The 25,095-nt window shown below is 37.7% G+C and overlaps 1 protein-coding gene across 1 annotated transcript in view; it reads right to left on the minus strand.

The window, feature by feature from the left end:
• Nucleotides 1-14,353: 14,353 nt before the first annotated feature.
• Nucleotides 14,354-25,095, minus strand: part of LOC126469660 (src substrate cortactin) — a 160,505-nt gene continuing 149,763 nt past the window's right edge. The window contains exons 11-12 of the mRNA XM_050096796.1: nucleotides 18,673-18,728; nucleotides 14,354-18,587 (exon numbers count right to left, since the gene is read on the minus strand). Coding sequence (XP_049952753.1) covers nucleotides 18,507-18,587; nucleotides 18,673-18,728 — 137 coding nt within the window. The 3' untranslated portion in view covers nucleotides 14,354-18,506. The remainder of the gene's footprint in view (nucleotides 18,588-18,672; nucleotides 18,729-25,095) is intronic.

Consider the following 25,095-nt stretch of genomic DNA (forward strand, 5'->3'; position numbering starts at 1 on the left):
GAAAGGAAAGAGGAGAGTGGAGGAGATGGATTGTAGAGAGGGGATGAAGATGGGCTACCTACCCAGGAAAAGCCTGGTACTCAGAGAGAGAGAGAGAGAGAGAGAGAGAGAGAGAGAGAGAGAGAGAGAGAGAGAATGATTAATGATTATAAGTAAGGTACAAAATTAAAAAACAAATCCAATACATTTTGGTTATAAGATAAACACACAAATATAAATATTGTTAATTCAGCTAAATACCTAGGGATTGCAATAACTTAAAATTGTTGAGAGGAAGGCAAGCCAAAGATGGATTTTATTGGTATAACAGAATGTGCAGCAAAGCTACTAAAGAGACTGTGTACATTACAGTTGTCCATCCTCTTCTGTACCACTGCTATGTGGTATGGTATCCGTAGCTGATAGGACTGACAAAAGACATTGTAAAACTTCTAGAAAGGGCAGGTCATTTTGAGGTACTGCAGAACAGAGGAGAGAGTGTCAACAACGTGCACGGCCACCCATATGATAGTTTGCAGGGAGTGGGGAGGGGTGGCTGGATCAGGGGGTATGGAGCATTTTTATTATTTTGTAAGATGAATGGTGACTTGTAAGTAGCCATTAAAACGTTCCAGTTCCAGACCTGTTGAAAACTTGCATAGTATCGACTTTTAAATCATCTTCTGTGTGTGTGTGGGGTGGGGGGGGGGGGGGGGGTGGGGGGACACCTGACTACACTATACTTTTTCATTTTCCTGAGACCTGTGTGGGGGTTAGGCAATTTCTTGCACATGCATACGAGTGCCCTTGCTGATACGATACTCAAGTTGGGGTGGGTGTTTCTTGTAGTGGCAAGATGTTTTCATAAAATTTCAATCACCTATCAGCAAAAATACTTTGTTGAAAGTCACCTACCGATACGAAATGACCATCATTATAAAATATGAGATATCAGAGCTTGCACAGAATGAGATATGTGTTCATTTTTCCCAAATGCTATTTGACAGAGGAAAGGCCAAGAAATAGTCTGAATAGTTCATAGCATCTAAGTGTGAATTGCAGAGTAGTTATGTAGATATGAATGTACAACCCAATGTCTACTCAAATTTTGAATTTGTTAAATATGGTTTGCATCAAGGATTAGTGCTTGCCACTACTACTCATTTTATGTATACGTCAATGACGTGATACTACTGATAAGAGATTTAGCATCTTCTGCATACATGGCAGCTTTCCCACCTACTATAAATGGAAATACTCTCATGTATGGAGATGACACTTCATTTGTTAACAGTATTGTTTCAACAGATGACTTATGAAAGAAAGCTTCTCTAAATATTAAAAATGGAAACTATACCTAAAATAAGGGAAGGGCAATGTGTCTTGCTCCTACTGTAAGTGTGTACATTTGAGTGTCTGTGTGTATGTAAATGTGTGCACTCCTACTAGAAAAAGAGCAAGTGCTTGAAAGCTAGTATTAACCTCTTCAGGGATATTGACACGTATGTGGCCATTAACATTATGCTGAATATATTGAAGAAAATGAGGTCCTGTAATGGGCAGTGGTTACATTTGTGGCCATTGTGTTCCCATAAGTTGGCTACTGTGTCCCTAGTTTATTATCTTTGACTGTTATGGAGAGACATGTTTTTATATCTGTGGATAGTCAGCAGCTGCCTGTTGTTCAGTATGTGCATTTGAAATCATAATTTAAACTTTTTTGCAGGAGAATTTTTCGTCTACAATTTTTTATTGCGTGCTTTGGACATTTATTATTATAATGTTACTGTTGAAACAGTGATATCTGGGAACTATTTTGTATAAATCGACTGTTTACTAACGTACACATTTGTGGACACAGTGCAATAGGTAACATAACCTGAAATACAACGTAACCACCAGTGGCTCAATTATAAAATCCTGCTTTTGTCATTTTGTTACTTTCATTTATTTTACAGTTTCTCTTCCAACATCATTAAAAATGAATTGAAGGAAAACATTAAGCCCACAGGAAATTTTATTCATTTTAGATTCTGTTGATGATGCCAATTGTTCTGATTTGGATGTAATTACAAGTGATGAAGACAGTGATAGTCCTGATTACGATTCTGATGATGACATTGTTGCTAGTGGCAATTTAGCTGTTGATAGCACAATTCAGTCAACAAAAGTGCAGACCAATAGTGCAACAACAAGTTCCACAGTTTCAAATTCTCCAACATCTTCCCATATTATATGGTATCCAAACAAGGACAATGACTTTGTTGGTAACATTCGTGCATTCTGTGGTGTTTACAACAGTAATAGTGACCCTTCAGTAGAAAAGACACCATATTTTTACTGCTGCAACATGTTCACTCCTGAAATAGTGATCCTTCAGTAGAAAAGACACCATATTTTACTACTGCAACATGTTCACTCCTGAAGCACTGGATGTGATAGTTACAAAGACAACATGATATGCTTTTTCAAATGGTGAATGCAATTTCTCTGTTTCAGTAAGTGAAATTCATTGCTTCTTAGCGATTAATTTGATTATGACATACATAAAGTACTCAAACTATCGTATGTACTGGTCAAGTAACCCAGCTTTGAGAATGGATCTTATTGCTGACATTATGTCACTAAAGAGATTTGAAAAAATAAAAATGTATTTACATTTTGTGGACAATGACGAAGTCCCTGAAAACAACACTGACATGTTTGTGAAGGTGAAACTCAGTTTGGACATACTGAAAGAGACATTTTCAGGGACAGTAACTCCTGCTGAATATCAATCTATAGTTGAAATGATTATGCCCTTCAAGGGTAGAAACAGGGCAAAACAGTATATAAAGTCTAAACCCAAAAAGTGGGGATTCAAAGCATGGGTACACACTCTAGCTCAGATGGGTACGTGACATTTTTTGAGATGTACCAAGGGACAGCGCAGGAACAGAGTAACACAATGAGCCCTAACTTTGGTACTATTGGGAACACTGTCGTAAGATTGTGCCAGGGGCTAGAAGGAAAGACACACAAGATCATTCTTGACAATTTATTCACAACAATCCCGTTGCTTTCGTATCTGAAGCAAAAGAAAATTCATGTATTGGGAACCATAAGGTCGAACAGACTGAAGGTTCCAGAGAGTAAATTGACCAACAGCAAAGCTCTAATGAAATCAGGTCGAGGTTCAATGTCTATTGCTACTTCTAATGACAATATTACAGTTATGCAATGGGTGTATAGTAACATTGTCCACATGGTATCTGCCTCTGCTGGAGGGACACCAACTGATACTGTCAAAAGATGGGACGTGAAGAACCAAGCTCACATAGATATAGAGGGGCCATATACTGTAGCATGCTACAACAAATTCATGGGCAGAGTAGACATGACTGACCGGATGGTTGCACGCTACCCTCACACAATGAAGAGCAAGAAGTTTTATTTGAGAATATTTTTCCACTTTTATAATGTTGTACTAGTAAATGCATGGATTCTTTACAAAAGAGACATTGAAGGAAATATTTCTTTTGTGGAATTCAATGCATCAGTTGCTACAACAGTTATAGAGTTTGGAAACCTGCAAAGGAAGTGTGGCAGACCATCAAACACTCCTGACCATGCTCAGTTGAAGAAAAGGCAACGGACTGGATGTTCTGCAGATACAAGACTGGATGGTGTGAGAATCCTCTTAGATGCAGAGATAAAAACTGCAAACGAAGAACAAGATACACTTGCAAAAAATGCAAGGTTCCTGTTTGTCAAGAATGTATGGAGTTCTTCCATAATACATGAGGTGAACAATTTCTTGTTACTTGAATTTTTCCATTGTTTATCAAATTTTTTGATTTCTTTATGTTTTCACCATGTTTGCACTCGTGTAACCTGCTATGCACCATGTACACAGATGTGGCCATTTCCTATTTTCATTGTTGTACAGTAAATTGAAGCATTTGTTGAAAAATGTCTTTGTAATGACTTCCTTACATCTCAAACATAAGGGTTAAAAATAACTGTAAAAATTGAAATTATTAAAAAAATTCGTCCCTGAAGAGGTGAACTGTTTTTATCGTGTGTTTCTGTGTACCATGCACGAATCCTCTAAAGGTAATTGGTTGCCTTTCCCTTATTTTACATATTTTCCAGCCAGAAATTTCAATTATTGTTACAAAAGATGGAAATAATTACTTGGGTGAAAATAATCTTTTCATAAATGTTAACAAATCTACATACATGCAGATGCATCCAGACAAAACACTTAACTTAAGCAATATTACTGTCAAGCTTGGATACTTGGATTTAAAAAGAGGCAGACATTCCTAAGCAAGATGGCGGATAGGTTATTTGACATGGGAGAATCATATAAATAACATATGTGGTAAAATGAATTCAAACATATTTATGACGAGTACAAATTTGGAAATTTGTGGTAAGGGCTATGGGACCAAACTGCTGAGGTCATCGGTCCCTAGGCTTACACACTACTTAAACTAACTTACGCTAAGGACAACACACACGCCCATGCCCGAGAGAGGACTTGAATCTCTGACAGGGGAAGCTGCACAAAGTGACAAGGCGCCTCAGACCATGCGACTACCCCGTGCGGCGAGTAAAAATGTCAAGAGCAATAAACACCCAAACATTATTAAAAAAGTAATATGGACTAGCCCACTAAAAAAATATATCATATGGTATTCTGGTCTGGGGAAATGCTGCACATGTGCACATACTAACATTACTAAAGCTACAAAAGAAAGCTGAAAGATGTATAGCACAATTATCTCGTAGAGATTCCTGCTGAAATAACTTCGGGCACCTAAACATATTATCATTATCACCAATATACATATATGAAACAATTGTTTCTGTAAAACTAACAATGCTTCATCATTAATGAAAGAGATTTATGATTATAAGAGAGGAAGTAAATATGATTGTGATGTTAAAGGAAATTGGCTCAAATTAACTGACAAAGAGGCTAGAAATGCAAGATGCTTTTTATAGAACAGTTTGCCATGCTTTGTACAGATCTACATCTACATCTACATCACTACTATGCAATTCACATTTAAGTGCTTGGCAGAGGGTTCATCGAACCACAATCATACTATCTCTCTACCATTCCACTCCCGAACAGCGCGCGGGAAAAACGAACACCTAAACCTTTCTGTTCGAGCTCTGATTTCTCTTATTTTATTTTGATGATCATTCCTACCTATGTAGGTTGGGCCCAACAAAATATTTTCGCATTCGGAAGAGAAAGTTGGTGACTGAAATTTCGTAAATAGATCTCGCCGCGACGAAAAACGTCTTTGCTTTAATGACTTCCATCCCAATTCGCGTATCATATCTGCCACACTCCTTCTCCTATTACGTGATAATACAAAACGAGCTGCCCTTTTTTGCACCCTTTCGATGTCCTCCATCAATCCCACCTGGTAAGGATCCCACACCGCGCAGCAATATTCTAACAGAGGATGAACGAGTGTAGAGTAAGCTGTCTCTTTAGTGGACTTGTTGCATCTTCTAAGTGTCCTGCCAATGAAACGCAACCTTTGGCTCGCCTTCCCCACAATATTATCTATGTGGTCTTTCCAACTGAAGTTGTTCGTAATTTTAACACCCAGGTACTTAGTTGAATTGACAGCCTTGAGAATTGTACTATTTATCGAGTAATCGAATTCCAATGGATTTCTTTTGGAACTCATGTGGATCACCTCACGCTTTTCGTTATTTAGCGTCAACTGCCACCTGCCACACCATACAGCAATCTTTTCTAAATCGCTTTGCAACTGATACTGGTCTTCGGATGACCTTACTAGACAGTAAATTACAGCATCATCTGTGAACAACCTAAGAGAACTGCTCAGATTGTCACCCAGGTCATTCATATAGATCAGGAACAGCAGAGGTCCCAGGACGCTTCCCTGGGGAACACCTGATATAACTTCAGTTTTACTTGATGATTTGCCGTCTATTACTACGAACTGCGACCTTCCTGACACGAAATCACGAATCCAGTCGCACAACTGAGACGATACCCCATAGTCCCGCAGCTTGATTAGAAGTCGCTTGTGAGGAACAGTGTCAAAAGCTTTCCGGAAATCTATAAATACGGAATCAACTTGAGATCCCCTGTCGATAGCGGCCATGACTTCATGCGAATAAAGAGCTAGCTGCGTTGCACAAGAACGATGTTTTCTGAAACCATGCTGATTACGTACCAATAGATCGTTCCCTTCGAGGTGATTCACAATGTTTGAATACAGTATATGCTCCAAAACTCTACTGCAAACCGACGTCAATGATATAAGTCTGTAGTTCGATGGATTACTCCTACTACCCTTCTTAAACACTGGTGTGACCTGCGCAATTTTCCAATCTGTAGATACAGATCTATCGGTGAGCGAGCGGTTGTATATGATTGCTAAGTAGGGAGCTATTGTATCAGCGTAACCTGAAAGGAACCTAATCGGTATACAATCTGGACCTGAAGACTTGCCCGTATCAAGCGATTTGAGTTGCTTCGCAACCCCTAAGGTATCTACTTCTAAGAAACTCATGCTAGCAGCTGTTCGTGTTTCAAATTCTGAAATACTGAATTTTCTCATTTTGAGGAGACAGAAGGAGTGATCTGTTTTACTTGCTGCAAACATTCTAAAGCGAAGATTGCATAAATAATTCTTTATTTAAGACAATCAGTTTCCACAGACTTTGCTGTCATCTTCATATCTATAACAAAGCACATATACGTGGAACATGTCTTTTTCATATCCAGTACTGCATAGGTTTGCTTCAATGCCTGGCAGGGCACAATTTGATTGAGTTTTCTCATTTTAAAAATTGCCCAAGTCCATTACAATGCACAATGGACATGAATGGATGCAGGTGATAAGACAGGATGCTTAAGGATGTGTCACCTGTCACAGTCGTATCTAGACATATCAGGGGTCCCATATCACTCCAAGTGCACATGCCCCACGCCATTACAGAGCCTCCACCAGCTTGAACAGTCCCCTGCTGTCATGCGGGGCTACGGATTCGTGAGGTAGTCTCCATGCCCGTACACGTCCATTCACTCGATACAATTTGAAACGAGACTCGTCCGACCAAGCAACATATTTCCAGGCCTCAACAGTCCAATGTCGGCATTGACGGGCCCAGGCGAGGCGTGAGGGTTTGTGTCGTGCAGTCATCAAGGGTACATGAGTGGGCCTTCGGCTCTGAAAGCCCATATCGATGATGTTTCGTTGAATGGTTCGCATGCTGACACTTGTTGATGGCCCAGCACTGAATCTTCAGCAATTTGCAGAAGTGTCGCACTTCTGTCATGTTGAACGATTCTCTTCAGTCGTCGTCGGTCCCGTTCTTGCAGGATCTTTTTCTGGCCGCAGCGATGTCGGAGATTTGATGTTTCACCGGATTCGTGATATTCACGGTAGACTCGTGAAATGGTCGTACAAGAAAATTCCCACTTCGTCGCTACCTCGGAGATGCTGTGACCCGTCGCTCGTGCGCCGACTATAACACCACGTTCAGACTCACTTAAATCTCGATAACCTGCCGTCGTAGCAGCACTAAAATATCTAACAACTGCGCCAGACACTTGTCGTCGTATCTAGGCGTTGCCGACTGCAGCGCCATATTCTGCCTGTTTTCATATCTCTGTATTTGAATACGCATGTCTATACAATTTCTTTGGTCCTTCAGTGTAGTAGCATGTGAAGGGCATAAGCATTATGCACATTTACCACCTCTGTTCGAGCACACAGTCTAGTACTTGGTGAGATTGTAGATAATATGTGGATACTGTATCTTGGCAGTTTGCTGATTGTGTAAACAAATAAAACTTAAGACAGTCCAAGATGAGAGGAGTGGTGTGGGGGAACAAGCCCTGCCTCCCTCTAACAAGGCTGGCTGCCTACATCCACGTCCTGTGCTTCTGCGAAAGCAGAACTAACATAATAATCAAATGGATCACTGATCCCTTCTGGTGATGTGCGAGTCATATTTGAACCCCGGGATGGACCAGCACTAGTCTCTTCACTCATTTCAAAATAAGAAAAGGAAACAAAGAACAACACACAAAACAAAGCAAAGTGGAGTACACAAAGCATTTAGTTACGACTACAGTGCAATTGTTTGCTACGCCCAACCTCTACTGGTATCTCGGGCAACCATATATCAAAATAGCCCGCACTTAAATCTGCCATACAAAAGTATCCATAAGACCTGCATGAAGAGCATCTGAAATTGGTTCTGGATCCTGTCTTCAGCAATGTCCTATTCAACCACAGTGGTGAAAAACAAAATGCAGGTGGATGTCATCATGTAACGAAATTGTCTCAACAAACAACATACTGTGTTATCAACACCTGATGGCTGTTTGCGCACGCGCGCGCTTGTGTGTGTGTGTGTGTGTGTGTGTGTGTGACACATGTTCAGAATGTTAGTACACCTAATTTCAAGTAAAATCAGAAAAGTAAAAAAGAAAGATTAGAATGTAGCAGCCTGTTGATGCAAGGAGATGAAGTGGAGCAAGGCTGGAAAAGGAAATAAACTGTCCATTTCAAAGGAATCATCCCAGCTTTTCCCTTAATCAGTTTAGGAAAATTACAGGAAACCTGAATCAGGATGACCAAATGGAGATTAGAATCCCACTTCTTCTGAATGCAAATCCAGTGTCTTACCACTGTGCCATCTCAGGAGAAATGGGTCATTCCCATCAAAAGAGAGCACGAGTATCACTGTACTTACTACCACGGTAGAATATGCTCCTGCTTTATTTCCAGAAGGAAGTTGCCCCACTTTGATTTCTCATTCACGTTAAATTTATGTGGGGCCAACATGTTTAATCAAGAGTCCCTACTTTGGGGAAAAAACTTTCTAACATCTGCACAGTAATGCAGAAGTTGTTACAGGCATCCACTCATTTACCACACGTCTTCCGCTCCTTCATTGGTCCAGTGTTCACGGATGTTGCTGCAGTGACATCTTCAATGAAGAATACTGTTGACAGTTGTTGTTCTCAGTAGCAATGATGTTGCAACTGTGTGTGTGGAGATCTGGGAATTCTCTTTACAAGGCTGTCTACAGCAGAATTTATTATTCTCAAGAGGACTGTGTGCTTAAACAGATGGAGGCTTTACCTCCATGTGCACTCATGTTCTGCCAAATTCACTGCCTTATTGGTGCTCTTTACACATGACAAGCAGTGACATAATAATTCACACACGAACGGTCGGATCCCCGAGTCCAAACTTTGGCAAATTACCACATTGCCATTATCTTGTGCACTGATTAACCATGCTCATGAGCATTATTGATAATGGCAACAAGGCAGTTTGCTGAAATATTGTGCCCATTGGAGACTGATAACAAGCTGTACACTTGCGAATCACTTAGTCATCAATTAAACTGTGAGAATCTCAACAACAACAACAACAACAACAACACACACACACACACACACACACACACACACACACACATTCGATAGCTCTTGAGAAGACAATTACAGTGATCTAACATTTGTTAATGTTGACACTGAAATCTGTTGTAAAAAATAAGTCCCAGAGTTTGACAGCACGGTGGCCGGAATTGGCATTAGTGGTGCAAACGCAGCCAAGCAGAACTCTTGTGCTACGCTGTGTCAGAATGTCAACATATTTGCCCGTTTACTTTTCAGTACAGCAGGTCACTCATTTCTGCTTCGACATTCGTTGTGTGGAGACGTGTACACCAATGAAGAGAAGTTGGATATGCTATTTTTGTATGGTGAATGTAAAATAAATGCAATAAAAATAGTACAGCAGTATAAGGTTATCTACCTAGATGGCCAATGTCCGACGCACCAGGCAATTGCACGCATTATTAAAATGTTACTGTGGACAGGCTGCTCGAACGGCAAAGGCAGAACAAAAAGACGACTGCAATTGACAGAGAACACAAAGAAGCTGTTCTGGCTACAATGCTAATGAATCTGCACAGTGGTACGAGACATAGTGCCAAAGAATGTGGAATCAGCCAAATGAGTGTCATTCACATCCTGAATCGACAGAATCTCCATTCCTGTCATCCGTCACTACATCGGGCACTCGATAACTACGATTTGTGATGTTGAACGTCGTACAGAATTTTCTGTTTGCCATTTCGCAACTGAGAGATGACCCTACATTTTTCCAACATGTGCTCTTTACCGATGAAGCAACAATTACTAACTACGCTAATGTAAATTTGCATAACATGCTCTAATGGGCAGCCTAAAATCCACATTAGCTTTGTCAGATGCAACATCAATGGCTGTGGAACATAGAAGTATGGTGCGGCATCATAGGAAATTACATTGTTGGTCCTTACTGTATCTCAGGCATTCTAAATTGACATGGGTATACACACTTTATGGCAAACATTCTGCTGGTTCTCCTAGAAGAGGTGCCACTGGATATTCAACAGAGTATGTGGCTGCAACATGACAGTTGTCCATTTCACTCGTCCCGTATTGCAACGCAAATACTGAATGTGAACTTTCCTGGACATCGGATAGGATGAAATTCTGTTGTCAAATGGCCTGGAAGGTCACCCAATTTGACTCCTCTCGATTTCTTTTCTCTTTCTATTTTTGGAAAACACTCGTGAATGCTATCTATGATGAATCCCCAACTACGCCACACAATGTATGTCATCCAATCACCTGTGCATGCTCTACGATATCATCCACTGTAATTACATATGTTCATTGTTTTTTCGAATGGCGATTGCAAATGTGCCTTTCAGTCCATGGTCAACAGTTTGAACACATTCTTAAGTAATGGATAAAGTTGTTTTTTTTTTTTTTTAAGACAAAACTTATGTTGTGAGATTGGGGTGGTTACCAAATCATTGTTAGTAAATTGTTTATTTCATTTACCTGTGTATGAAATTGGATTGCAATGTTACATAAATTGACACTGTGTATTCAATGTAGCAGGTAACATTGTCATTATGTGCTTACGTTCTGTATGAAATGACATTTCATTAAAAAGAATATTTATTTTGTGGTGTACAAGTGGTCACCAAAGTATGTTTAATAAAATGATTATTTTAATGAATGTATCCTATAAGATATAGTTTAGAGCAGTGTAGGTAGAGACAGTTGTCCGACAGCTGTCTGTTTACGTAAGAAGCACAAGGCCACATACAGGATAAGATAGGTCAAATCTTCCTGCTAACATTTAGATATTTAATACAGTAGTTACTTTCTGCAGTGTATAAGAGGCCTTTATTTTTGAGGAATGAACAGTAGATTTCTATCTTTCAGCTCACGTAAATCTGGGAGGATACACAAATGTGAAATAGTTTTCCTAATCCCTTTGTGATTCGCTAGATTCTAGCCTGTGCCGTATTTCCATATACAACATTTGTAGGTGAACCTGCATCTAAGCTTTATGCTCGTAGCACAGACCTACCTTACAGTATACAATTACACAATCTGCTCCGAGACACCTGCTTGCCAGTGTTTGCACAGCAAATGCTGTTTCTGGCCCCTTTGCTCTCACATTCTGGGATATTTCTCAAATTTTTTTATGATAGGTTTCAATGTCAACATTAACAAATGCTATATCATTGTAATTGTCTTCTCAAGAGCTATCGAGTGCAGTTGTAAAAAGTATACAATTCCATTTAGAAAAATGTACTTACTTCAGTATCTCAGTTGACACCAGCACTACGAACATTAACTAAACAAAAGCATAAGTGCCTCTCGACTCTCTTACATTTGGCGAAAACTGGTATAATACTGTCTGGTCAAAACCACAATCAAGTCAAAATCTGAAAGTAGGGTCATCGATGAAGTAGAACACTTAGCACTGAAAGTACATTTATTACTGACACTAACATACAGATAGAACAGCACTGCCTCCTGGATGGAGAATGCTACAGTTTATACATACATCTAATATTCCAGGATATATAAACATTACAAACATAATAAACTTCGAGAACTTTCTAGAAAAGATGAATAATAAATCTTTGCTGGTGATCAGATCTGAACTGGTGACCCACAGCATGCAGACAGTGATGCTAACCGCGACCCCATATTGCATGCAGCACAGCTTGTCACAATATCATACTATTACAAACTGGCTGCCTTTTACTATATGAAAATCTACATTGACTGAGATTAAATATTGAAAGTCTGTGAGACACTTTGGCAGATATGACACATAATGGTCTTTCATCAATAATTTACTATTGGCAGGAAAAAGTATATAATGAATGATGATTGTCTACAATCTCCTATTTACACACCCCTTGTGAGAATGCCTGGTATTTACTTGCCACTTCCTTTAAATTTCATATAAGTTTCACATCATTCATATGCTTCCTTGCAAGTGCTTTAATTTTCTGAAATAACAATGCCTTTGACAAATGTTGCTAATGTTCCTTATTCCTCTTTGTGTAACCAATGAAATAACCAAATCAAACACTTCTTACAAACAATATTCATTTTCCAGCTTGTCAGGGAACTAAAAACATCAAGGCTGTAAAAAAATTGCAGTTCTTCAAAATTTCAAGACATTACTTATTTCTTGAAAATTTTGTTTTTATTATAACTGATTCTTCAGTTAAAACAGCATGCTCCACACACAAACTCCCCCCCCCCCCCCCCCTACCCACACACACACCTGCATGCACGTGCACTGATAGAGATAGATAGATAGATAGACAGTAGCATTGTACTCATCTTGGTATATTGGCAAACAAAACTTCAAAGCTCCAAAACTGAGCAACACTGAGATGTAACTGTATGAAAACTGAATAAGTATTGGGATTTACTGTGCTGCCTAAGCCAAGGTCATATCTGGGAAGCTCTGGTACAATGCAGAAGAATGACTGGTGATTAAGGACAGTTCTGAGATCATCAAAACATTAACAGTGGAAACTGACATAACCACCTGAATAAGTTCAAAATGTATCATCTCTGAGATGTACAAGTTTCAGCTTGTCTTCAGTTCATCATTCTGCACTTCCTTCCAATTCTGGTCCAGTGTGCTTTGTTTACAGTTGTCCAATATTCACAGATAACTAAATGGATCAATTATATCTATATAAATTCTGACTAGCTTGTATAATAATAAAGATTAACACAGTAGATATAATTGTTTTTCAAATAATCTCTGGTCTTATACATTCCAGCAACAGTCACTGCTATGATGCATAATACTCATGGCCCAGTCATCAGATGAAGTGCAGAGAAACACACACTATCCCTGTTCAACAGATTTTAAACACTACCCTCCCCCCTTTTTTAGGATGGGTGGGTATGATACCCAAGAAACTATTCTGAATAATAAGTAGAGGTGATATATGAACAAAACCAGCACAATTATTTTATGTATAAAATATATGAAATTAATTTTATTATATTCATGTTTAGATTACAAATATTGTTTTAAGGCCAACAATGCTATTAAAGCAAAAAATGTCACAACATTGTACCAACAACTGTTATACAAAGATATTCAGTCTGAAAATATTTAAACTGTAATTGAGCTTGAAAACACTTACTGGAATAAGCAGCATTTATGTTGTTAACCGTTAACAACTACCATATGGGTTCTGCAGTGTTGAGACATATTTCAGTTATTTTACATTAGCAGAAAGTCTGAAAGTAGACTTCACTCTAATAATCCATGTCTCACTACTATTAACATATAGTGTTGTTTCTGTTCTCTTCATACATAATTGCTGGTTCCTAAAAGTTTTCAGGGTCATTCACTGCAGGTAGACAATAACTTTTACAATCTATGATATAAAAAATTTGCCCAAAACAAAATTATTAGAAAGTGATGAAAATAGTTAACAATAAATGAATAAAATTTCATAAAAATAAACTTCAGAATGCTGGAATTATGAAACTTGTGAAATGGATGATGGAGTGTGCGATACTGATTTCAGTAAACAGCACAACTCTCTACTTTTTTATTCTACACACATTAAATTTAATCAGTATGTTGGCCAACACGCTGTGCAGTTCTGGGGAAAATGTCATTGGCACTGAAATTCGAATAACTAAACTGCCAAAGGACTATTAACACCTGAAATCTGTACGTGTAGGTATTCACCATCTACACATACAAGGGAGATGACATATCAGGTAAGCATTAGATCACACACGTACTCACATTACATGAAACATACAATTATGAGGAAATTGAGTTAAAAAAAGTGGGCACCTCAAACTACTTTGAAAGAATGCAAGAATTCTATAATAAACTGTCAATAACAATTCAATGCATAAGGTGCAGGTGCACAGCATTTGGCAATATTTAATGACATATTAATCACAGAAATACATTAAAATGAATAATAATTACATTATAAAGACTAGGGAAATCTAAACAACTTTCTCTAAAATGAACAGTTTGGATTTATTAGTAAGGCTTACAATTTCAATCTTGAGCAACAAAGCTTTTGCAATAATGACATCTACATAAAAAAGACAGTAACAGCACCAAGAACAAAATGTTACAAAAACCATTTACATAAGAATGTTACAAACTCTTTGATTACAGGTCAATGAAAATAATTTCTGACATTTACAGAAATACATCTGGAGTCATGCAACCCCCTTGATAGACAGTTATCTATTTCTTCTTTAATTTTCAGTGTGTTTGAAGGCTGTTAAATGTTTCATGCAGCAATGTCAGTTGTGTCATGGATTTAAAAAATGATAATCATGCTATGCCTGAAGAAACTATGCTATATTATGGAAAATACACAAAGATGGGACAGGGGGAGGCACATTTACAATGATCCAATTCTCTTACTCTACCACTCTTCAGGCTTCCAATTAAATACCAATCATTGGAAGACTTATGAGACTTTGGTTACATGACATGAATGGTAGTGTATCTTCTTGTTCCTATTTCAAACATCCACAGTGAGCGCTAGTACTATGTATGTTTCAAAACTCTAGCATGACCAACATATGCAAGATCCACCTGTATACAATAGGATACAGAAAGTAAAAATCTTCTTTTTCGTATACTGAGTTCTCAACATGGAAAAGTTATATAATAGGAAAATACACTTATATGGTTGTCAAGCAAATAAATGTTATACATAGTCATATCGTTACTATCACTACCACTTCCCATACAAAGTCTACGGCCTGTATTAAACACTTTTCAAAACAGTTTAAAAGTTGTGTTTGAGAAGGATGTTTTCCCCATAAAGCCATTCAAGCTAGTAAATCAATCAATAAGCCAGAGTTCCTCCATAAGCAAGCACTTTCTTACACAGCCTCACAAAGCTGAGAGAGTTACATTCATTCACACGTACACTGTTTTCCACAAAGCTCATATTCAGGAATACCGAGTGATTTAAAGAGCTTTATTCCATATGTATACAGTTTCACAACCTCGGCATGAATACTGGATGGCAGCTTGCAGTCAGTCACTGATTTACACAAAGATATAAATTAGTGGGATGACCTGCAGCTAGCATATAACAGCTGACATGGCTGCTCTCTGTCACTTCTTTGTTTACACTTTGTGTCAATCAGATGAGTGTAATTGTGCATACTGTACCTGAGACCAACAGAAATTATTGGATTTTGACTATGGCTGTTTGTTTCATGACTCCGATTGCCTCTTTCTTACCCGTCTACGTTCAGAATTCGTTACCAATTCTAGGCTCCGTATTACAGGATCGCATTGCCCTTGCTCACATGTTGTTTTAACCTTATTTACGATGATCTTGCTCATCCCAATCACTGTTATTATTTTGAATGTATGTGTGTTTAAGTGAATATATTTAATGCAGCACAATAAATAAGTTAAACAATGACTCGAGAGTGGAAATAGCAAAAGAAAGATATGCTCTGCAGAAGTTTTTTTTCCTTTTTTCATAAGTAAATAATCAATCAATTGAAGTCGTAACATTGAGATGAAAGAACATGAAAATTAATACCTGTATAATTACAAAAAGGCTTAATCTCTACTGCCACTATTACCATTAACAATAACGGCAGCAGTAGCATAAGCAATAATTCTTGCTGTGTTTCTCAATTGCACGTTATTAATGGCCTCCCCTTCCCCACCATATACAGTGTAAAATTTAGATTTCTCCTACTCAATTATGCAACTTTACTTGTATACTTGCATATAAGCATATCATTACAACTATGAACAGTCTTATCTTTCATTAGCATTTATTAAGAATATTTTGAAAAAGACAGAATTGCTACTCGCTGTATAGGTGACACGCTGCGGTGCAGTCAGTCATCATCATCCCTGTCTGCAACTCAGCGTGTCATATTTATGGTGAGTAACAATCTATCCTTTTCATAATATTGTTGATATTCCAACCTGGACTTTCCATTGTTTGAGTAGCATAAATTCACTAATCTGTCTCTAAACACCACAGAATAGCTTCTCTAAGTACTGTTTCTGAACATATGTATCTTATGCTCCACCACAAGTAAAATGTGTTACAGAACGTATTCAATAACTGTATATGACAATGTATGGTAAACAACTTACTCAAAATATTAAAACATCTTTATGATTGTGCAAAGTAGCACATAGCCATTTCAAGTTACTCTAATTGAATATACCAACTTATTTGGCTGTAAGACAACATCCTTAATGGTTTTACCAATTATGTTCTAAAAAGAAACGATTACTGTTTCTTTTGCAACAGTTTAATCTGAAGTTACAATTGCTTAAAATCTTCTAACTCATTTCCTAAAGTACTGATAATAAAGGTAACCTCAACTCAAAATGACAGATAGTATCACTTTCTTTTCAATTAAGTACTTGCCATATCTTACATATATAATGATTGTATCTTCAATGTACTTTTGGAAAATCATTCATGCGTATGTTAGTAATTCAGAGGAGTGTAAGGTCTGTCTTCCATTTCAGGTAGGATAGGATGTATATGATTAGTTATCAAGTAACTCTAAGAAGATCAGTGTGTTGCATAAATATACATGGTTAACATAAATGTAGCTGAAATTTGTAAATGTTCACTGCAAGGAAGCCACCATTTGTAAAGATATCAGTGTTTTATAAGACTTTCCTGTGATTCTAAAAACAGAGATAAGCAAAAACTATTATTTCAGGTGCAAGCAGAAAGAAAATACACTTATTTCTGCTGATTTTAAAATCATAAGAATCACAACTATAATGAAATTTTAAGCATTTGTTTATAAACTTTGATTAAGAAAGTGTGGGATTGTACACGTTCAATGGTGACATTTTCTGGTGGTGTACTTGCCCCTGATTTAATATGACACTGAAGCTTACCTTGTCGCTAGCCACTGAAAAGGATGTGTGTGCTTTGATATGCTTGGTGATTTTTAACATATGAAATGAAGAATTTGCTTACATTTTGCATTAAGAATGATATAAATTGCACCACCACATTGGAAATGTTGAATGTTGTTTTTGCTGGAACTTCTATGAATAAAACAATTGGTAAAAATGTTTATACAATGGCCATGAACACACTGAAGACAACAAAAAATAATGTAAAAAATGAAGAAAATGATTATTGATGACAAAGTTTGCAAATTATTTGGCTAACATAAAGCAAAATGTTTTTGCAGGTATCAGGCATGAAATGTATGGTAGCAAAATTTATTCAGCAGCTCGTCACTTCTGACAAAAAGCAATTCCAATTGAACACTGTTTAGGAGATGATGAATGAAGTTCATCATGATCCAGAACTGCTCAAAAGAATCATTACTGGTGATGAAACGTGTGTGTGTGTGTATGAAGATAAAACTCATCAAATTCAACTGGATTTGAAGGTTGTGCACACTGTGTTCTTCAATCTCAATGGTGTAGAGCACTTTGAGTTCTTGCAACAAGATTGTACAGTCACTAAGTGCCAAGAAGTTCTATGCCACTTTTGCGAAACTCGAGTTTTCGGTGAAAATAAAAATTCCATAATTTTTTTTATCAAACTCTGTATAGGTTGAAGGTCCTATTACAAATAAAACTTCATTGAATTTCTCAGGCTGGTTTCATATTACTTTACATTTTAAAGGTGACCACCTTGAAGTGAATATACCAAGCTAATTTTTTTTTTAATTCAAGATGATAAACCATTGTTGTATAAACAGTCTTCTTAGTGTAATACTTATTTGTTCACATTCATTCATTCTTTCATTATAAATCTTCAAAATAAAAAATAAAACTGTGAAAAATGAAAGGTATAAAATCTTAGTAAAATCATTCGGAATTGATAACAAATGATATACTGTAAAAAATTACGGTGTATCTAGTTTACACACATCAGAAATAATAAATAAATAAATATATGTTTTCTTGAAACTTATTTGCTCTTTTACTTAGCAATTTAGAATGTAAAGGGTTTAAAATACTGAACAAATGTATACTACAACAACTTAAAAAAAATCAAGATACCTCTACTCTGTATGCATAAAATCCAATACCCAGTGTGAATGAAGATGTCAACACATTCTCATAAAAGTCTGTACAATATAATTTTTGATGGGATCACAACGGAACTATAGCCCCACATCACTATGACTGCAACTGGACATAGTTAGCAGGGAACAAGCCATACTGTCCCCTACAATACCCTCTCCACCAACCTTCATCTATCTGCAATGGAGAAAAGAATGACCATTATTTAAAACTGAATAATGTACACATGATAAAACTTTAGTTAAGGATGCGAAGTACTGACCATTTCTATTCCTGTAATGATGTCATCTGGATCAAAGGATATTTCATCTTCAGCAGCTGAAATAAAGACAATGGAAAGAAATAAAATATAAAACAATTACTTTTGTATCAGTGCATGATACTAAAGATGATTTCTGCGCTGCACAGTGTGACAGACAAATGATAATAAGAGTGACACTAGCTGTAAGCTACATGTCTTTACTCAATAATATTCTGACTGTATCATCATTCAAAGGCTTTGTTATATTTAGCTTTCTATTGATGATATGATTTAAACGCAAAAAAGTCCTGGGAAGAATACATAAAAATAAAGGTAACCACTCTCCACATAGTTCAGGACAGAGTGGCTGACAAGCACATAAACACAACTGAAATTGTTGCCAAGATTTTACACAATTTCCTTCCCCTGACTTAACAGAAATACATGTTTTATTTTACACACGCATGCACGCGCACACACACGGTGGGGTGGGAGGGGGGGGGGGGGGGAGTGAGTGAGAGAGAGAGAGAGAGAGAGACGCGGGGGAGGGTGTGTGTGTGTGTGTGGTGTGTGTGTGTGTGTGTGTGTGTGTGTGTGTGTGAGAGAGAGAGAGAGAGAGAGAGAGAGAGAGAGAGAAGCAACAGTTTCAAACTTGTTTACGTACTTGCCAACTGCTCAATAACCCTGGTATGCAGTGGGTTGTTATCATTACTCTTTCCATTATTTGATTTGAATACAAAATATAGCATACATTCAATTTTCATATAATCCTGTGCCTATTTCTTTTGACATTTAGATGGGACCACAATGTACCCATAGTTTAATTTCAAATCCCTAAGACTGTATCTGGCCATAGTAGGTATAGAACAACCTATAACATCTGCTACAATAATCTATTCAACAACCTTTATACATATGCAAAAGGAAAAAATGATGATGATGATGAGTTGGGTCCTTTAATATACACGATGCCTCGTTGACATCTCCCACTACAAAATTCTCAAAACGGATTTTGCACCTCCACTATGACTTGCATAGTTTGCATTTTTTATAATCAGAATCCTCTTTCACGAAATGCATACTGTTGTAATAAGATCCACGAGTGCTGCTGTTTTAAATATCTTCTTGTCGGAAAATAAAATGCAAAAAAAGCATCTATGGTGGGTCTTATTACAACAGTATGCATTTCATACAATTTATTCAGGTTGCCGTACAGCATACACGAGAAATGTTTCTTTTTCTTTTGACCACAAGAAATCACTACTTACAGTTACCTGTGTGACTGAGTTTAAATATCCAAGGTGCTACATGACTGTGAATGGGACAATGTGGTTCGTGTACACGGTTTAACCTGTCAACATGCCTCAAAGAGTGACTTCAAGCACAGACAGTGTGCACAATGTCGGCATGGGAAGCTGCCCACCAAATCGGAATTCTCACAGCAGTGTCATTCGAACATTCAACTGCTTTTGTGAGACATAAAACTTTGAAGATCTACATTTCAGTGGACATCCATAGTCAAAAACACATTGGACACTATCCACAAATTAAGATTCATAGGTACCCTGTAGGGAATGCAACACAAATGAGTAATATCTGATTGGAGGCAACTAGGAGGCCTTTGTATACTTGGACAGTATGCAGTAATCCCCATGTGATCAATACAACCTCTAGGCATACGTTATGAGCAACAGTAATAATAACCCCCTCGCCTTACCTTTTGCATAGTAGGTGGATGAGGGAACACCTGGAATGGAACTAGGAACAATGGTGTCAATTCTCTTCATCAGTGAGAGCAGGAATTATTGTCTGATGCTCGATCATCATACACGGTGGCCAGATAATAATGTACGAGTCAGATATGCAGTCGCATAGCTTCGGGGACGTGATCTTCAAACATATTGACTAACCTCGGAACTGACATTTCTACAACGTGTCGGTCTTTCGAGATGATAATGCGGGAACATACCGCAACTACCTCACGAACACCTTCCTACAAAAAGTCACGAATTAAACAAATGGAATGGCCTGTGGTTTCTGCTGACAAGAACCTGACAGGGCATGCTTGGAACCTGTTGATACTTGGGGTGTGTCATCACATGAACACTTCACACAATCTAGATGACATCAGGAGAGCCACTTTCGAAGAGTGGGAAAAACTTGAGCAGCGACATCTTGACCGTCTTGTGAACAGCGTGCACAAGAAGGATATAAGCATGTTACAATGCTTGGGTTGGAGTAAATCAGTACTGAATGGATTGGAGCAAATCAGTATTGAATATAACCGAGCAGTAAATTCTGATTTCACAGATTCACAGTTATTTTTTAATTACATACAAGTTGTTCTTTCATTCCTCGCTCACCTCGAATTTACATCGACGCCTGTTCTGAGACGTATTCGATGTGAAAAACTTTTTATGAACGTGTTAGAATGAAAAATAAAAACAAACTGAAATAATTGTGAAGACAAACTAACTCTACAAAATTTAATTTGTAACTTTTTAATGAAGCTTCCATGCCACACATGTATGGTGCAAACACTACCTGTCCTGTAGTTCTCAAGTCATTTCTTGCCAGCTTCCTTGCAGCATGTTTAGTGTTACTATTACAAAACCATCCCTAGTTCTACTCTGTAATTAATGGGTAGCCTTATCTTGATACCACAGTCACCTTTACGTGATCACAAATAACAGTTCAAGAAATTTAATACAAAGAATGTGTTAACAAGAAAATGTGCTCACTGCAGGCAAATTAATTGCAAACATTCATATTCTAATTGGCTAAGGTAGGTGATCTCCATCCTGATAGAAGGTAACTACGGATTACAAGTCACCTTTAATATTCTCAGATATATACGGTATTTTATTTACTGTACATTCAGATAAACTTGACGAATTGCGTTGTGGGTGTGTCTGAGAAAACTTCTACAAATTTTCTCATACTTCACCATTCTAGAAATTACTGCCTGTTCCTGCTTATTACAAGTAGCAAGAAACATATGTAACAATGAATTGATTGTTTACACACAATGTGGATCACATTCATGTTCTGGTAACTTCTTTTCTCTAGAACTGTCAATGCTATTACCCGAAACTACACTATCAATAGCATATACTGGCATCAACTGCCATTAACAAATGGAAGTCCTGCTACCTCGCAGATCATTGTATAATTGTATTTCACAAACAGATATTTTTAAGCTGTTGTTTCATACAGTATAAAATAGACTCCCTGGTTTCTGCAATAACTTTAACAAGTTTAAAGGCAGCTACATTAATGCTAGAGAGGAAAATGCAAAAAAATTTCCCAGCATTAAAATATCTGTTGGCTGATGAGAGATCATGTAAACTTTTTCTAACAGTAAGTCAATAATCTACATGCACACACTAAAATTGAACATTTGTCAAAAGAGCGTATGCGAGAAGCAGGCCTCTACCTGCAAGGTAAATGATATGCAACTAAAGGATTCTACAAGGAATACACCTTGACCATAAGGAGGGAGAGAGAGAAAGAGAAAGAGAGAGAGAGAGAGAGAGAGAGAGAGAGAGAGGGAGGGAGGGAGAGCCAGGAGGGGGATGGGGGGCAGATAGGGAGGGAGAGTGAGAGAGGGGAGGGGGAAAGAGAGAGAGAGAGAGAGAGAGAGAGAGAGAGAGAGAGAGAGAGAGAGAGAGAGACCGACCTTGGTATATCTTCTTCACTAAAACTGAAAGCAATCTCTGTAAAGACTACACCAATTTAACAATAGTACAGATACATGGGTACAGTTGGTAACTTGCTAGGTTTTAAGAGTGAGTGAAGAAATTTACTGTCGGCTAATCTTTTTCAGCTCTACTGTAGTGGATATTTACATGAATTTTTAAAGGTAGTTATGTACTTGGTAACAACATAAATCATATTACGACTAAACAATAATATTTCATGGATTTAAATCATTATACAGTATTACAATTAAATAAAGGCTCATTTTTGGCCCCTACCCATAACTCAAGAGTCAGGTCAATGCAATGCTATTTATATAATGTAAAATTTAATGTAAAGGTAAGTTCACTATATTACTAACCATCACTTGCTTTGTACATTTACAATGATGTTATACATTGTGAGTCCTAGTGATGAGTGCATTTTCACAAGATTTACAAGAACTAGAGAAGCAACTAGCAATGGTATTGTTGAACTAAATATTTTGGTTTTCACATGGGCTCACTAAAGAAAACAATGAAAACTTAAAACTATGAGATAGTGAGTGTGATCAAATCGTAATTCTTCAGATTAAATGTACAATTATTTTATCATTGGGATGTCTGCGCCCGGTAGCTGAGTGGTCAGCGCGACAGAATGTCAATCCTAAGGGCCCGGGTTCGATTCCTGGCTGGGTCTGAGATTTTCTCCACTCAGGGATTGGGTGTTGTGTTGTCCTAATCATCATCATTTCATCCCCATCAACAAGTAAGTGGCGTCAAATCAAAAGACTTGCACCCAGCCCTAGCCACACGAAAAAAAAATCATTGGGATACTCAAATCAATACTCAACATTTATAGGCTGTCAGTTACACAACATTGTTTGCTACGCACTAAATTAGATAAAGAATGTACAGCACATACTACTTCCCACCCAACCAACGCACATATCAATTGATAGGATATATACCTGGGGAAAGAAAAGGTTTTGTGAAACACCACCACCACCACCACCACCACCACCACCACCACCACCACCAATACTACTACTACAACTACTACTACTATTAATAATAATAATAATAATATAAATATGCCTGTCCACAATGGTAACAACACTGCTAGCCACACGGAAAATAATTTAAATCCAAATAGAGGTGTTTTGCAGGATATGCTTCCTGCAACCACCCTAGAAGGAAAACAATGACAGAGGATGAGATGGCCAGATGAAGAAAACAGGAGAAAAAATTGAAAAATACATCCAACAGGCTGAGGAAGTCAAGGACATGTGGCATCAGGATAAAGTTGACATTATACCAATTATACTATCAACTACAGGAGTCATACCACACAATATCCACCAGTACATCAACGCAATACAGCTACATCCAAACGTATATATACAACTACAGAAATCTGTAATTATTGACACATGTTCAATTACTCGAAAGTTCCTAAATGCAATGTAACATATACCGTACAATTAAAAGGAAGTCACGCTTGATCAAGGTCCGCGTCACTTTCCATTTTTAACCAGACATAACGTCTGAGAAAGGAAAGATAATAATAATAATAAAAATAATAATAATAATAATAAAAATAAAATCATCCATAAAAACCAAATGTGATTTATGAGCATTTGAGACTACAGTAGGGAAAATGATTTTAGATTCTGTTCTAGATTTTTCATCCCCATGTGAAAGAATCTTAGTTCTTACCGTGAACTCAAGGTACAAAACATATACCTTGATAAATGCTCATGCTCCCACTAACAGTGAAAACAAGAAAATTTCTCATACAGTAGAAGACTTTTGGAAAACACTAGAGGAAACTAAAAGCAGATCCTAAAACCTTGTGTGAAAATCTTACTAATTGATTTTAATGGACAGGCTGGCATGGAGAAGAAATACAGAGCAATAGTAGGACTTCAACCAGCGCATTGTCAGACAAATAAGAGTGGAGAATTTATAACAAGCTTTTGCACATCATCTGTGTTGTGTGTTATGTCTACAAAGTTTACAAGACAGCTACCCAGAAAAGAAAATCTGAAGATCACCTAATCCACTACTAGGGGAATTTCAGATTGATTATGTAGCACTTACTGCAAAGAATATGCGTCAGACGAACCATGGATCTTGCTGTATTGAGGTAGAATTGTGTGCCTGAAAGATACAGATAGTTGTACCATATTTGCAATGGCAGTGAAGGGGCATCTGCTGAGAGGCCAGAAAAATATGTGGTTCCTGAAGAGGGACAGAGCATTTCAGTAGTTGCAGGGGCAACAGTCAGGATGACTGACTGATCTGGCCTTGCAACACTAGCCAACATGACCTTACTGTGCTGGTATTGGTCGCACACTTTATCTTGGCCTTTCTGTGACCGGTGGAAGTCAGCTGTCTTCTTGCCACTCTGGAATGCTTACACAGGGTGTATACGTGGACAAGGAAAAAAAATTCCCGGATTTCTCCTGGATTTCCCGGTTAACAATACACTTTCTCCCAGGTGAAAACACAGGGAAAAAATGCGTTTTGGAAAGATCTTTGATGTGCAGCAACATGTACACTGCATATTTTCCTATTACGAAAGTATAAATTTGAATTCCACCAAATACCGCATGTTACTTTCCGAAGCATTGAAATCAAGATTGCGATGCGCTTTTGTAAGCCAGTCGTAGCTCATGTCACGTGATCTCACCAGCCGATGACAGAGGGTATTCAGAGCTTAGGACATGTGATGTAGTCAGCCAATAGCAACATCACTCTTTAA

Source organism: Schistocerca serialis, chromosome 3 (assembly GCF_023864345.2).
Source record: "Schistocerca serialis cubense isolate TAMUIC-IGC-003099 chromosome 3, iqSchSeri2.2, whole genome shotgun sequence".
In the NCBI taxonomy this organism is placed as follows: domain Eukaryota; kingdom Metazoa; phylum Arthropoda; class Insecta; order Orthoptera; family Acrididae; genus Schistocerca; species Schistocerca serialis.